Raw genomic sequence first — 17,210 nt, forward strand, 5'->3', positions numbered from 1 at the left:
TAAATATATTGAGCTGCCTTGTTTACCAGAAATCTAGGAGACTGTCACCTTGACTTAGCAGAAAGATCCCATCACTGCAACCATAAATGATGCTTGGCTGGATTGTAGTATTCTGCCTTTTGACACTTAGGCTGTGTCTGTATTCACATGCTTAGTGTAAATCTTTGTACCTATGAAAAATCCTTGATGGGTTTTTACTTCTTTTTTTTTTATCTAAAAATATAGCTAAATAAATTTTATGTTTCCTCTCTCTCTAAACATAGCCTATATTCAACTTAATCCTAATCCATCAACAGGGAACCTTCTTGCTTATTTTTGACAAAAGCCATGGAGAATCTCAAATAGTTACTGTTGATATTTCTGAGATATTTTATTTGGTTTTGCACAAAGGCATATTAAGTAAGCTTTCATTATATAGTCTTTCTTCTAACTCATGCAACCAGATTGTCAATTTTTTGTCTTGAATGTACATTGTGATAGTGGATGAATCTTTACCCCCGGACTTTGCATTAATATTGATGTTCCACGGGGCTCTGTTCTTTTACCTTTTTTATGTTTGACCTACATATAAAAGATTGCAAGTCCTCTAGTATATCAGTGCCTTGTATGAGTAAGAGGGCAAGAAGAAAGGAGGAATCCAACATGTTATTTGAACAGCTGAAGGCTGTAGTATGTGGGGAAGACAGAGTGCAGCTGTTACAGCTGCACTCTGTCTTCTCCAAAGATAGATAGAATGAAAGAGGTGGAAGAAGTTGGTTTGGTAAGTTTTGAACCACATTTTAAATGTTGACAAGCAGTTTTGGAAGAAAGTGGAGGAAGGAGTTGAACAGTACATTGTTCATGAAAATATTCCTGTAGAATAGGCCAAAATTAAATGTTAGTATGGATATGTGAGAGCAATCATCAATTTATATATAATACTAAATAATTACAAAAGTCACTTACATAAAACTGGTTATTTGTAAAATTTTGGCTATGTTTCATATCCATTTTCAATACACTACAAGAAGATACCCCCCCCCCCAAAAAAAAGAGAGAACAACAATTAAATTGAAATTGTGATGTTATATGTACTATCAACTGCAGGAGAATATCTTCCATCTGCATTAATAGGTATTAAGAAATAAAAAATAAAATTAATTATTTTGAACTTAAATAATTAATTAGTTTATGAAAAACATGAATTATATTAGTTAGGATAACTTTCCAAAATTGAAAGTTTAAAGCAGTAATTTTTGTTAAGATTAGGATTGTGAATGTTTGTTTCATAGCTATCTTCATACAGTCTTTCTAGAAGAAAGTAGCTTTCGTGTAGAAAACTTTTGGTATTATTCAACTGAATTTTGTGTATTGTAGATAAAGAGTGGCTTGCTGAACCAGATTTTTGGCTTTTTAAGTGCAATATATTCTTGATATTCTTCAAGACGAATATGTGCAGAATGACCAGTCTGTCCATAATAACATAAGCCATAATAACAGGGGATTCTGTAAACTCCAGGATAAGATAGAAGAGGTTATTTGTCTTTTGGAGAGATAAGGATGGTAAAACTAAATATCCTCCATTATATTTTATACCTTATTATTATGTGACACCTCTAAAGAGTGCTTGGACGCATCGATTTTGTTTTGGATATGTGAAATGAGTTTGGTAGAAAAGACTTGTATAAGCGAGATGCCCCGCACGTGAATGATTTGACATAGTGGCAATATTGAAGGAGCACTTTATTAGTGTACATCATACTGATATATATGATGCTGTGCAATATAGAGAAGGAAGGCAAGTATTAGGAAAATTAGAGGTCAAAGAATTGTTTTCACTGGGTTAGATGCATAATAAAACTATGGGAATGGATGACATATCATCGCTTGTTCTTAAGCAACGTGCACAACAGTTAGCTATGCCCTTGACCTTGAATGAAAGTGTTGCAGTGGGTAGGGTTCCTAAGGAGTGGAAAGAAGGTAAAATAGCCACAAGAATGGTTCTAGGATAGAAGTTTCCAATTATAGACCAGTCTGTATAACTGCAGTTGTCAAGGTGTGTTGGAGAGATTGATTAGGAATAGAATACAGAATTGGTTTGATAGTGCATAGCATTCTTTATGATAGTTCATGGATTTGTAAAGGATAGGCCTTGTTTTAGCAATTTACTTGCATTTTATGTTAAGGTAAAGAGTGTGTTAGATAAGGGAGAATCATATACGTTTTATTCTTGGACTTTGCAAATGTGTTTGATAGATTACCACATAAGTTGGTGTACAAGCTGCAGAGGATGGGAATAGATATTGGTTAGATGGATCAGAGATTGGTATATGATGGCTCTACTCCATCATATACAAATGATAGAGTAGTGTCTGAAAAAAGGAGGGTAAACAGTGGCATGGCCCAGGTTCTGTTTTTGGATCCTTGCTGTTTAAGTTTTGTAAATCATACACCATGTGGCCTGCAGAGGTATCTTCAGTTGTTTGTTTTGCTGATGATGATGCATAGTTGGGAAGAATTAGCATTGCTGATGTTATTTCCCTTCAGGAAGATTTGAATAGACTTTTGACTTGGACAAAGGTGTGGGGGTTGTAGTTTTAATATTAATAAGTGCAAGGTGTTGCATTTTGCAGTGCAGAAATATAAGACTGTGTACTATATTGACAGTACCACACTGTAGGAAGTGGATGAGATTTGGGAGTGATGGTTAACAGTAGACTTAAGTTTTGAGAGCATATTGCAAGTGTTGCAAAGACTGCATATTGTAGTGCTGCTATAAGAAGTTCTCTAACATGTAGGGATAAGGAAATGGTTCTGCCATTGTATAAAGCACTGGTCAGACCACATTTGGACTTTGTGTGCTCAAATTTGGTCACCTGGTTTTCAATGTGATGTGGAAACATTGGAGAGGGTCCAGAGAGAAGTGACTAAGACAATATCAGGAATTTGGAATGCTGGCTATGAAGAGAGGTTAAAGAAATGTGGATTGCAGAGTTTAGTGGATAGGAGGAAAAGATTTGATATGATAGACATTTAAGTTGGTGAGAGGATTTTATCGGATTAATCGAGATGGAATTTTAAAAAGAGTAGAAGGTGAGATGGGAAAAACTAGAGACCATCCCTGGAAGTTTTGTAAGAACGTGGTGAAGAGGAATGTGAGGATTAGATTTTTTACATGGAGAAATGTCAGTGAATGGGATGCATTACCAGAATGTGTTTAATGCAAGGAGTGTTAAGGATTTTAAGATTCGGTATGATAAATATGTCAGTTGAATGAACCTTCAGCGATGAGCCTGCAGACTCCATGGAAGGTGTAGTGATAATAATAAATATGCAGTGGGGTGTTGCTACTAAGCTGGTAGTTCAGTTGGTGAAATGCATAGGCAAATTACCGTGATGGGTACTAAACAAATAACTGTTATTTGTGATGAATAAATTATCCAAACAATAATTGTGTAACAGAAATCTCATAAGAACAAAGGATAATTTAGTGAGCTGTTGCAAGATAACTTTCTCAAGCAACATGTGGAAAAAGGAACTTGAAGCCAAAAGTGTTAATTTGATTAGCGTCAGAAGGGATCTAAGCTGAGAGTGTGATTGTTGTTTTCAACTATTTGGAGATGGTGATCCTGCTGTACTGTCTTGGGAAGTAGTTAAGTATGGATGTTCGAATTGGGACAGGTTACCTGTTGAACTACAAAACGAAGTATGACAAACTCAAGAGAATATGTTTGGTTCCATGGTATCATTTACTGAATGGGAAGGATATTCAGTGCACGAGAAAGTTTTGAATAGGTAGTATTTAAATGAGGCAGTATCTTAATGTATCTACACTACAAAAAAATAATGGGAGTGAAATGGATTTCCATCCATATTAAGCAAGTGATTCATAGAGATATTGTGAGAGTAAGAGTGAGAAGAATTTTGAAATATAAAAAGAAATTAACTGTGCATTTAGCCTAAATGCAGCCCAAAACAATTTTTTTGTTATGCTGCAAGTTTAAAAAAAAAAAAAAATTAAAAAAAATGAATGTAGCAGAGCTTATGTCAGTAGAAGTTGAGATTGTGTTAGGATGAGGAGTGCTCACTTTGCAAAGATCTACCAACCAGGTATATGCAACATGATATACAATGCTACCGCCACATTGGAAGAGATTGAGGTGCACAGGGACGTTCAAACTGTTGCATAATTGGATAAGAATTCAGTAAATGGGACTGATGGGATATCAATATGTTTGCTGAAGGAATGTTCAGTTGAATTGTTCCTTGACATGTTTCTAGAATCTCGACTTAGGAAAGCTTCTACAGAATGGAAAGAATTATTATTATTATTAAACAAGACCCCATGGAGTCAAAGACTCATCTAGGAGATCCTTTTATCTCACACACATCTCATCATACCGTGTCTTAAACACATTCAAACTCTTTGCAGACACCACACTCTCAGGCAAGGCATTCCAATCACTCACAACTCTTCACGAAAAAAACCTGCCTCTCACTCCCCTACTCACACCCTCCTTATACAGTTTCCAGGGATGACCTCTGGTTCTCCCTGATCTCCCACTATTCTCTGTAGAACTTCTCCACCATTGATCCTATAACAACCCCTTACCAACTTGTAGGTCTCTATCATATCTCCCCTCTTCCTTCTCTCCACTAGACTCTGCAAATTACATCTTTTCAATCTTTCCTCATACTCGACATTCCAGAGGCCAGAAACTACCTTAGTCAGTCGCCTTTGGACCCTTTCCAACATTTCTTCATCCTTCTGAAAACCAGGTGACCAAATCTGAGCACAATAGTCCATGTGTGGCATAATCAAAGCCTTATACAATGGAACAAGAATCTCCCTACTTCTACACGTCAGTGTCCTCCGCATCATTCCCAGAAGTCTTTGTGTTGTCTTCACAATTTTGGAATGTGTCCCCTAAATTTTAGATCCTTATCCACTATCACCCGCAGATCTCTTATTTCCTCTACTTCCAACAATACATTCTCACCAAGCATAAATTCTGCATCCCATCTTTGTTTTCCAAATTTTAAAACCTCGCATTTTGCAACATTGAACTCGCATCCCCATTTGCTTGCCCCAATCACTCAATTTATTCAAGTCTTCTTGCAAGGCCACAACATCTTCACTACTCTTTATGGTTCGTCCCAACTTTGCATCATCTGTAAACAACTGAATATCTCCATCCAAATCTTTGCCAATATCATTAATATACAAGTTAAATAGTAATGGCCCTAAAACAGACCCCTGAGGCACTTCACTAGTGACTTTCCTTTTCCTGGATATTGCACCCCCATACACAACTTGTTGATACCTATCAGATAGCCAGTCTCCAATGCAATGCACTAATCTAATATCCAACCCCATCTGCTCTAGTTTGACTGTCAACTTATCATGAGGTACTCTATCAAAAGCTTTTGCAAACTCCAAGTATATTACTGTGTATCCTTCTCCTCTGCCCAAGGAAGCAGTCACTTTATTGTAATAAGTAAGTAGATTACTAAAACATGACCTCCCTTTAGCAAATCCATGCTGTCCATCAAAGATAATGCCATTGTTCTCAACCCAACTCTGGATCCTAGTTCTCACAAGCTTCTCCAACAACTTAACCACAACACCTGACAGAGAGATAGGCATATAATTTGATGCTTGAGTTCGATCACCTCCTTTAGGAAGTGGCACAATCTTGCCCTCCTTCCACTCTTTAGGAACTTGACCAAGTGCAAGACTCGTATTAAAAAAATATGTCAAGGCAGGTGTCAACTCTCTGGCACATTCCTTCAGAATACGCGGTGATATATTATCAAGTCCCACAGCCTTATTTACATCTAGTTTACTCAACTCCCAAAACACCTCTTGCTCACTGACAGTCAGTCTCTCCTCCCCATCATCAACTGCTCTTAATCTCTCCATGAAGTCACATTCACAAAATTGAAAGATCTTTATGAACTGCTCATTAAGTATCTCCACCACACATTCTGCAACAGCTGTCTTTATACCATTTCCTCCAATCAATGTCATCCTTCCATAATCGTTTTTTCTTTTGCTGGCTACATATCGAAAGAACTCCCTAGGATTCTTTTTGGCTTCATTAGCTAACTGCTGTTCATACCTCTCTTTAGCTACTCTCACCAACCAAGTCACCCTCCTTGCCTGGTCTTTGTAGACCTCATGAAATTGGTTACTTCCACTTCTCTTATGCTGCCTCCACAATGCCCTTTTTCTCTGTATTGCATGCTTAATCTCTTTATTCATTCATCTCACACCTACCTTATTTAATCTTCTCACCCATGGTATACATTTAGACATTGCATCTACTAAATAGTTTTTGAAAATCCCCCAAGCTGCATTGATCTCTTTTCCAGCTAACTCCTCATTCCATGCTACACCTGCAAGCTGTCTCCTGAGCTCTTCATAATCACCCCCCTTGTAGTTCCACATATACCCTTTTTTCACAGGGGTCCTTGCACTGCTGGCAACCACCCAGGTAATCATCTCATGGTCACTTTCACCAATTGGTGGATGATTTGACACCTCATTGATAATTACATCCTCCGATGAGATGACCAAATCCAACACCCTTATTCCTCGTGTGTCCTCTGTTACATACTGTCTGAGGTAGTTATCCCTCAAAAACTCAAGAAACTCATTTTCTTTACTTCCGGTTGCTATCTTTTCATTCCAGTCTATATTGCCATAATTAAAATCACCCATAACGATCACCCTTTTCTTATTTGCTTGGCTTATTTGACTATACATTTCACTATCACCACCATCCATATTACCAGGTCTATAACAACATCCCACCAAGTATTTGATTCTATTCACCTCTATCTCACACCATACTGCCTCAAAACCACTGGCCCTATTTCCCTCTTGCATCTCTACCTTGTATGGACATAACTCTTTCTCTATCATCAATAGCACTCTCCCTCCCTTTTTACCCCTTCTATCCTCATGAAACACATCATACCTTTCCATCTCTGTTCCTGTCAGGGTGTCGTCCTCATCTAACCATGTCTCACTTATTCCGACAAGCTCTGGGTGCACAGACGCAATTAGTGCAACCATTTCATACGCCTTGTTTCTTATACTTCTAGCATTGGTATACAAACACAACAACTCATTTCTCGATCTACAGCTATTTCCACTGATACCACTCACTCGATGTGATCTCTCCATGCTGGACTGGAGCCATTTCCCTTTCTGCTTCTTCATTTTAGAACCCTTTGTGATTCCATCTGTTTCCTCTTGATCCCTGGTCATCCCATTACTTTCCTGCCTACACATGCTCTCACCTCCTCTTGGAGCATCCACCTTTCTCACGCTGTGTATCCCTGTCCACCCTGAGCCTCCCCGTTTCCCTGCTCCTCTTGAACACCCATTCTCTCATTTTCTATGCTCATACCTCTCACTTCCCCATTTATTTCCACTTCTTCAATCTCTCCTGTCTTACTCTCCTGCTCTTCCATATCACTCCCCTCTTGATCTGATTCATTCTCTCTATTCACTTCTCTACTTTCCAGCAGCAGTCTCTCCAAGCGACTCACACCATAACCACTCAAATGCAGTCCATCGCTCCCATACAGCTCACTTCGTCCCTGAAACTCATTCCACACATTAACAAACTGTACTCCCATCTCCTCACACATTTCAGCCAGAATATCATTCATAATCCTTGCTCTCCACCTCATTTCACCACAATCATACCTAGGCAACACACTGACTACCCTTCCTGTCACACTATTCTCTTTTATCTTTTCAAGCAGTCTCCTGACATTCATTTTGACATGCTCTTTGTTCTCTCTCAAATCATTTGTACCAATTAATACAATTAACTCTTTTGCTTGCTCCTGCCTCATATTCAATGCCTCAATCACCCTACTCATTTTACCGCCTGGAAAACATACCTTGTGCATTTTATCCTCTAGCACACATTTAATAATGGAGTCGCCATACAACGCCACTCGCTCATCTTTTGTTAACTCTTTCATGCCATCATGATTTATTTTAATAGTTTTAACCTGAATCCTCTTAATTTCATTCCGCATCCATTTCATTTCTTGCTTCATCCAATCTAATTCACCTTCCGAACCTCGCGACACATTCTCTCTATCATTAAATCTTTCTAACTCTCGACCCCTCTTCTCACTTTCTCTCTCATTCATCCTTCTTTGTTTCCGTACTTTCAGTCCAACATACGTCCAACTTTCACTATCATTCTTCTCACTTTCACTCTCATTTATCTTTCTTTGTTTCCGTACTTTCGGACTAACATGCGTCCAACTTTCGCTATCATTCTTCTCACTTTTACTGTCATTCATCCTTCTTTGGTTCAGTACTTTCGTTCCAACATGCGTCCAACTTTCGCCAGCATTCATTCTTTTTTCGCTATCATTTATTCTTTCGATTTTTTTTACTTGCGATTTCTGCATCACGCCATTTCTACTTTCATTCGTTCTCTCAATTTCGTTTCTTTCCGCCTCACTTTCGTCACTTTTATCATCCATTATGGTTGTCAAATCGCTCTTTTTCTTTTTTCCTAATTTTTTAACATTTTTTCGCCTCTCTTTCTCACCATCCTTCTCTTGCAAACGTGCACTCGCGACACAGTCAGTACTAGCACTTTCTGTCATCAATTTCATATTCGCATTCATCAGTTCCTCATTCAGGTCACACTTCGCACACACCCTTCTTCCATCCACACTAAACATCCACAAATCATTTATGTAATCGAAGGAATACATATAACAGACCTCACACTTAACGAAACGACTGAAATCCAAATTAAAATCATGGAATGACAATGCCGCCGCCATTTTTTTTTTTTTTTTTTTTTTCTCTGCAGGTTACTAGGTCTAATAATAACGATTTCGTAATTTAGTTTAGGCAAGAAAAAACCCCCACACTAATAATATCGGTAGCGTACAACGTTTACAGCCGTTCTTACTTAAACAATTACGCTTATATATTTAATTATTCCTAGTAAAACTTATTTGAATCAGGAGCTCTTCAAATCGCGTCCGTAGCGCTTGGCTCACTAGAATACTTAATATTTTTCTTCTACAGGCTAGTGCCAAAACTGATCTTACTACCAACCTATCAGTAAATCTTCAGTGGTGGTAAATATTTTGAAGTTGGTAAGAATATATGGGTTGACAGACAAGCTATACTTAACAGAGAACAGCAGGTTTACTTTAAAGGGAGGTTATGTTTTAGCAGTTTGCTCGTATTTTATAATGTTATGGCTGAGTCGGATAAAGGGAATGGATACTCTGCAATACTCCTGAACTTTGCTAAGGCATTGGATAGAATACCACACGAAACGTATTCATGTGGTATTCTATCCAGCTGTTGCATAAACTGAAGAATGTATGATTGGAATATAAACTATTGACTTGAATAAGTGGGTGGCTGAGAAACTGGTATCAGAAAATGGTATGTGGAGGGGTATGAATCTGTACCCTGGGAATCCAGTTCTTAAATCATTGTTGTTCAATCTGTACATTTAATCAGGAAGGACCTGAGAGGAGATATTCAGTTATTTACTGGTGTTGTAAAGATAGGCAGGACAGTCAGGGATGCTATTGATATAGAGCACTTACAAAATGATTTGAATAGGCTGGAACTGTGTGGCAAATGATAATGGTTGTTAATTTAATGTTAGTAAGTGTAAACTTATACAATTTGGCATGATGAGATTTCCAGCAGTCTATTATGTTGATGAGATTAGGAATTTGAGTTATTGGGGGAGGGGGAATAGCAATTCAAAGATCAAAAGTTATATAGCAAAATTGGCAAATACAACTCGGAGGATAATTGTGATGTTGAAATGAAAATAAAACATGTAAGGATAAGGAAGTCATTATGCTTCTTTATAAGGCCTAGGTATGACTGCACCTGGACTACTGTGCACAGATTTGATCTGAGTTCAGAGATGGGGTAAAGAGGTTTCAAAAAAGTGCAAAGCATAGTGACAAAGATTCCAGGATTATGGAATATAGATTATCAAAGCAGCATATTGACTGCAGACATTGGTAAACAGGAGAAAGAGAGATGATATAGAAGTCTGTATTGGATATTAAGTGATGAAATCTTTCATTATATTGGAAGATGGGAAGAGAGAGAAAAACTTGGGCAGGGAAGTTATCCATGGAAGCCTAGTTTGTGTGCAGTTAAGAAAGGGATGAGAACTAGATTTTTTCTCTTATAGCGCAGTGAGTGATACCATTTGCATTTTGAAGTGAGCGCATCCATTGCGAATGAGTTGAGAAGGTATGACAACTAGTGTCAGTGATGTATGGCCTCCCTTGATAAGTATTTTAATTCCACAGAGGTCTCAGATAATAATAAAAATATGAAAGGACATCAAATAAGTTAGTTAGTAAGAGCAAATTTTTAATTTCCTTTCAGTGCAGCATAAGATGACATCTTGTACTCTGTAGTATCTCTTTAATGCAGTAAGTAGAATAGTTCATACCAAGGAAATATCCTGATATGAATCATTGTCTAGGATATGTGAAGTATTTTTTAAATTATTTTCAACTGAAATTGAATAAGCTGGTCTCATTATGGCAGCATTTTTCTTTTTGGGTACTCAATGATTCCCCTCCCCTCTCACAAAGAGATCTAAAAAGCTGGCGATTATTAATTACACCCATCATGGTGTTAGATATATACGTGGCCAAGCCACTTTGTCATGACAGGCTGAGTTTAATGTGTTAAAGATAAGACCCTGTTCAAGTGTACCATCTTGTTTTTCAAATATAGAAAAATGTCATAGGTTTCTTGGTCATATGTGTTTTATTTGAATCTCACTCACTAAATGTTTGTTGTTAGCCTTTATAGTCAAATAGTATAATATTGTGGGCAAGCTGAGGATTAGATTTCTGGTGGCAACCTTGCTCTCAGGACTAAATATGAAACTTTTTTTCCCTATGGTCATCTTAGGCATTCAATAAGTAGTGGTGGTCTCACACTGGGCAATTAAATTCATGCTCAAACTTAATGTTCACAGTCAGATTCAGAGGTTGATTAACCAACCTGTTATGTGTGGGCCTCTCAACATTAAAAAAAAAAAAAAATATTCAAGCAGACAGCTTGTTGGTTGAAAAGTGAATATGCTGCCATTCCAAGGCTAGAAAGTGTGCTGAATAAAAAAACATTTCTAGTATGTATGCCTAAACTTGCTAGAGCTTCGCTTGGCTTTGTGCCAAAAATAGTTGATTCATGCTGAAGGGGAGAAAGAAATGATGTACGAATTGGTCGGCAACGCATGAAATCATGCGCTTCATAGATAAAATTTTCCAACTGTTATACAAGTAAAATAGTTACCACTTTAAAAACTGTAATGGTCATAAAAGCGAAGTTAATTTTCTGATGTGTAATAATAAACAACTCATCCTACAATACGGATTGATTACCCTATTATTGGAATGGATCCTCCTTATGTTGACATGCGCAGTCAAAGGGCCTCGTATCTGTGGGTGTACATTAGCTTTGAAGCATTTGTCTAATTTGAACCTTCTGAAAATTTTGTTCATGTTTAACTGTCAAACTTTGGTTAAAAATAACTAAATATTTGTTTAGGAAGTATCTTTATCTGTGGGTACAGTATTGTTTAGTTCTGCAATGTTTTATTACTATTTTTTATAATATGTACTTATTAATTAATTTATCTATTCAAGGACTTCAGGTGATTCTCTGTATCACATACTAGAGTTACCAAAAACTGCAACTGAAGATGAGGTAAAGAAAAGTTACCGAAGGGTATGTATATTTGCTTTCAGAAAATCAATATTTAGATTGTTTTCAGTAACACACTTCAATGAACATCCAGCATGCTCTTGAAAATTGTTAGATGCAAATTCAGTAACAACTTAATTCTACTTGTTTCACTTCTGATTCAGGTAAAAAAAAATCTCTCTCAGAAAGGGAAATATTTGCAACTGACATTGGTGGGAGGAGACATTCTGAAATTAATGCTTCCATTGCTGGTAGATACACAAGAGATGTCAGTGAATTTAAAAAAAAAAAAAAAAGGTTTCTACTTTATTTTCAAATCCTATTTCTTGGCATAATCTCTCTTCCTTTTTAATTAATTTTTTTCCACTGCATAACAAGTTTTTCAAAGCTGTTGTAGTATAACTGTTCAGTTTATTTTTAGAACTATATTTTCACTGCTGCTTTGATCTCTGTTATTTTCAAAATGGATACCTTTTTTGATTCTTCAATTTAGAAAATAACTATAAATTCAATGCAGCCAAATCCAAGCTATTGGGAGGTTTCACAACTTTGATTGCCATTGAAGAGAATGTGCCGCCTCACATTTATCATATTGCAAAACAGTGGCTATTCCTTAGTATTGAGTGCTATTAATTAAGTGTTAGAACTTTCTCAAGATCATTGCAATTATTTCTAAATTTATTGTTGTTCTTTGCACTATGTTCTAATAAATGACACATTTGTCATTCCAAAGACAGCTGACCCGAGCTTTCCACAAAGATTGAATTTGAACTTTTTTTTTTTTTTTTGTGATATGGTGGAATAGTGTGTTGGCAACATTCCATTTTTATTTTGCGGTTATTGTGATGGACCCAACTTTTATCCAGCTGTAATTTTGTGAAGAAAAGCATTGCTTTCCCTTTGGTAATGTTAAAACAGTTTGCGACAAACCACGTCTCATCCGTTCCTTTTCATTGCTCAATTGATGTGTGCATCCAACATGGGCACACTTTTTCTGAGCCCAGTTTTATAACTTTTGATTTTCAGTGCTGGTGATTTGATTTGATTTGCTAATTATTTCTGATTTTCCACAAGCAGAACAAGCGTTCTGGTTATGGAAGTTATGAGTTGCAATTTTTGGCTGTCCACTTTGTGATGAGTCATTAGTGTCAACTCCACCATTGTTTTTTCTTGTTCTTCATGCTGAGTGTTCAGTAATCAGATCTACAGTTCTTCAATATAAAAAAAAATCTTGTAATTGGAATTGAATTTCAATGGTACTTGCTGTTTTGTCAAAAATGCTTGCTATTTTACATGTTTCAACAAACTTGTAAAAAAAGATTTCTGTTATGCATTTGATAACATGAGAAATGCAACTTCATTTGTATACCACTATGTGCGAAATTATAAAACAAGACTAGGTATCATTACTTTCACAATGTAGTTTGTATTATATTCAGTTGGTATATACTTGCCATTATTGGAATATATACCATATTTACTCAAATTTAACTTGCGCGTTTTCCTCAAAATTAAAGTTAAAAATTGTAGTGCGAGATATATGTAGAGGGTATTTTTCAACTGGAAACTCAGGTGTTTCATCCCTCAAACAGACAAACTAGCCCTTGAACACACACACACACACACACACACACGGCAGTCATAAAATACATATACTTAGTCCCTCATTAAGTGAGCTCAAGCCGTTCTAACCGACAGTGGAAAAAGGGGGAGTAAACCCCCATACAAATGAATAGATAAGTTGCTCACTTATTTATAAAATGAATGCATTTAAATTTAATTATCAACATTTTTTATGATAGGCCATTCACCTTCATCACGCGATATATTTGAATCTTTAGCGACAATGCTTCTGTAATTAAATGAAAACAAATGGTTTTCATTATTGCTTGTCCTTTTATCATTTCGGAATCATAAATCGCCATAATTTAAAAAAATTGAAAATAGTAATGACTTGCCAAGAATCTCCTATTTGCTATCGCTACTTCTGGTCTCGAGCAGTTTCCTCGTATCCATTGTCAAACTACTCAAATACAGTAAAACCACCTTTTTTACACTTTCCAGGGGACTGATGGAAAAAAGTGTAAATAGCAGGAAATGTAAAAAACATTAAAAAAAAGGCTAAAAGATGACTTATTGCTAGTACGTGACTCTGCATACTAGATTACAAAATTTAATAACTGAAAATAAATGAATTTACAATTACTTACATTTATCTATTTAAAAAAAATCTTTAATTGTTGATTGTTTTTGCTCTTTCTGCACTCTTATAAGTTCCACCTGCCTCTCCACAGTGTATAAGGCATTAAATGTCCCATCGTCTCCTGATGCACTTGCAATATACCGCCTCAAAACAGAGATTGCTTCTTTTCTAGTAGGGATGGCAGGTTCTTGATCACAGTCTTCTTCAACCACTTCTTCCTCTTATTCTTCACCAGGATAGTTTGAAAGGATGTCTTCTACACTTGGTACCATTGATGTGATCACACCAGCCTTCCGGAAACAGTTGGATATGGTTTCAGGAGTAGCATGCAACCATGCTTTGGCCACACAATGCATGGCATCAAGGATTGATATGGTCATTTGTTTTGGGTCCATACCATTATCCTGCTAAACATAGATTTAGCATCCAGAGCATGCATGGTGGATGTGAAGATGTTGCTGGTCATCCATGCTGTACGGGAACATAAAAACTGGTTTTACTGTAGCATCATCTTCATTCCCATCCAGGGCATTAGAGATGTCGATTTTTTTAAAAAATCTTGGCAATTATTTCTGGCAAAATCATGTCCCAAGCTCTCAAAATCCAGTTGCACAACAGTTCTAAATGATCACTTAATCTTCTCTGCTGGAGTCAGGATATAGCTGCTGGCTGTGATCCATTCCATGTGGAATTTTCGTTTGTAGTCCTTGAATGGTTTGTTGACAGATACATCCAAGGGCTGTAGACAAGGTGTAAGACCATCAGGAATAATGGCCATATTGGTCTTCACTCTGAAAGTTATTTTACTATTTCTGTAATAACATTCACTATCTATTTCTTAAAGTTTTAAACTTTTTTTGTGTGCGAGGTATGCAAAACTTTTTAATTTCTTTTTTTGTATAGTAAAATCAGGGGTGCGAGATATACACGAGGGCGAATTATATTCGAGTAAATATGGTGTGTGTATATGTATATGTGCAGAACTTATTTTAATGGTATTAGAATGCCAAATGAACTAAATTATAAAAATGTTTATTAACTAGCTTATATTTCAAACCAGCATCTTCAGAGCACAAAACATGTTACAATTTATACACGATAATGAGTAAGTAAAACAATTCAAATTGTAATGGGCAAAAGATCTCAAGTCCTAATTAGGTGTTCTCTAATATTGTAAAAAAGATGTATTATAGCTATGTAAGAGTTGATCTTAGATAAGTCTCAAATTTTCAGAAAATTAATGCCCCGAAACTTGTTCAGATGAGGAGAATGCTTCACAGCCATGGGTGACTTTAAAAATAATCTTTCTGACTTATATATAGCACATTAGTTTTCTTCCATGTAATCCTGTGTGAAGAAGTGTCCAAAGCGTGGTTTGCTATTCTTGACCTGCCATAATAAGGATGACGAATGTATTTTTTATTCTCCAAGAAAGGATGTTAACAAATCTTCTTCGTGTCTGTCCACAGTAGGCCAAGTCATTCATGAGGAACTTCATATACTCCAGGATATGCTAGGGGATGGAATTTATCCTTAGGAGAGTGGCTGAGAGTTATTTATTTAACATGTGGTGTTGAAGGTCATATTTTATTAGTACTTTGGCTATTTTTTCAGAAGTACTTCAGACAAAAGAATAGGAATAGTAGTGGCCTTGTGCATTTTAAGGAGGAGAAAGTAAGAGGGCTATGTAGTATTTCATCTGTTTTGTAGGAGATGTAGCCATTGGCCAGGAAAACATGGCAAAGATATTTAAGTTCTGTGGAAAGAGCTGCATCATTAGAACAAATAGCCTGAGCTCTGTTATCTTTGTGTGTGTGTGTGTGTGTGTGTGTGTGTTGACTTGGCTTTCTATAAATGGGAAAAGACAGTGAACCATATGAATGGTAGGTGACATGTGTCAAGAAAAGGCAAGCAGTTATTAGATTCTTTTTTTACTGTGAAGTGAATTTTGAGGTATTGGCTGTTTAGGTAGATATCAAAAGAATCCAAAGTGTTTTGCCCGTGAGGCCAAATATCAACCAAATCAACCAAGTGTAACTACACTAAGGGATTGTATGTAGCTGTGGTAATTATTTTGTTTTCAAAGTGTTCCATGTAAAAGTTAAAAGGGATGAGAAGGGGGGGGGGGAAACCCATAGTGGTATCATTAATCTGTTTGTAGGTTTTTCCTTGCATGTAAAGTAACCTGCATACATAACAAATTTGAATAATTTGAAGATATTGTGGGGAGGAGAGTAGACTTTATTATATCAAGAGCATCTGTTAGTGGTAAAGAAGTAACATCAAAACTAACCATTGTCTGAATTTTTAAGAATGTGATTTTAACTAGTGATTTGAAATGGACAGAATTTTGTTATAAAAGTAGAGGAGTTGTCAGAAGTGGCGGGGGGGGGGGGGGACAAGCAATTTGGCTAATTGTTGAGCAAGTTGATAAGTAGAGCTGTCTATCTATGCTATCAATTATAGGGCATAGGGAACATTAGATTTGTGGATTTTAGGTATCCCTTAAATACAGAGTGGTTTAATATGCAAATTGAAACTGAAATTGGCCAGAAAGTTGAACAGATTAGCTTTCCTCAAATGATGCCATGATAGCAATATTATTCCTGCTTTTCTCAAATTCAAAGAAAAGTTACTTTTGGCTGATCCACATTGTATTTACCAACAGGCAAGTTTAATGCTCCTATGGGAACAGATTGCTGCTACTCACATAGAGCTTACCAAGTTAAACAGCACTATAACAGCTCTACACGAAGAACTGTTGAATGTTTTAAATCCTGAACTGTGGACTGTCCTATATCACATCTCTGAAGTTTTGGCTAAAAAAGAATTAAGAAAAGTTAAAAGCAGGCACTTGAAGAAATTTTGAAATCCAAAACAGTGTAAATATACTCTGCTCCGACTGCAACTTCAGTGAGAACATGTAGTCAAATTTATCATCACAGGTGCTTACAGAAGCTAAGAATACTCCCAGTTGTGGTCATATCTTTGCTGAAATTTAAAATTTCAGCAAAGATATGATGAATGTAGAATGAAATTATGATGAATGTAGAATGGGACATCTACAATCCTTTACCTTCAACAGCTAATAATGTGTTTAGACATAGCAAGCATCCTAAACAAATCTAAACCACCTAAAAGTAATAATCATGGAATGAAATAGCTGCTTTAAAAATGTTATGCAACAGTTATCTTGATTCAAGAGGATTACAATAAAAAAAAAATGCAAGATCTGTTATGTGATAGTTCTACTTAACAAATTATAGATTGAGA

General features: G+C 36.4%; 1 protein-coding gene across 1 annotated transcript in view; it reads left to right on the forward strand.

The window, feature by feature from the left end:
- Positions 1-17,210, forward strand: part of LOC150096663 (dnaJ homolog subfamily C member 5-like) — a 159,605-nt gene that overhangs the window by 32,060 nt on the left and 110,335 nt on the right. The window contains exon 2 of the mRNA XM_090408235.1: positions 11,677-11,758. Within this exon, the coding sequence (XP_090264361.1) occupies positions 11,677-11,758 (82 nt within the window). The remainder of the gene's footprint in view (positions 1-11,676; positions 11,759-17,210) is intronic.

The sequence above is a fragment of the Typopeltis vanoorti genome, chromosome 18, assembly GCF_054136105.1.
Source record: "Typopeltis vanoorti isolate ZY-2024b chromosome 18, IOZ_Tvanoo_1.0, whole genome shotgun sequence".
NCBI lineage: Eukaryota > Metazoa > Arthropoda > Arachnida > Uropygi > Thelyphonidae > Typopeltis > Typopeltis vanoorti.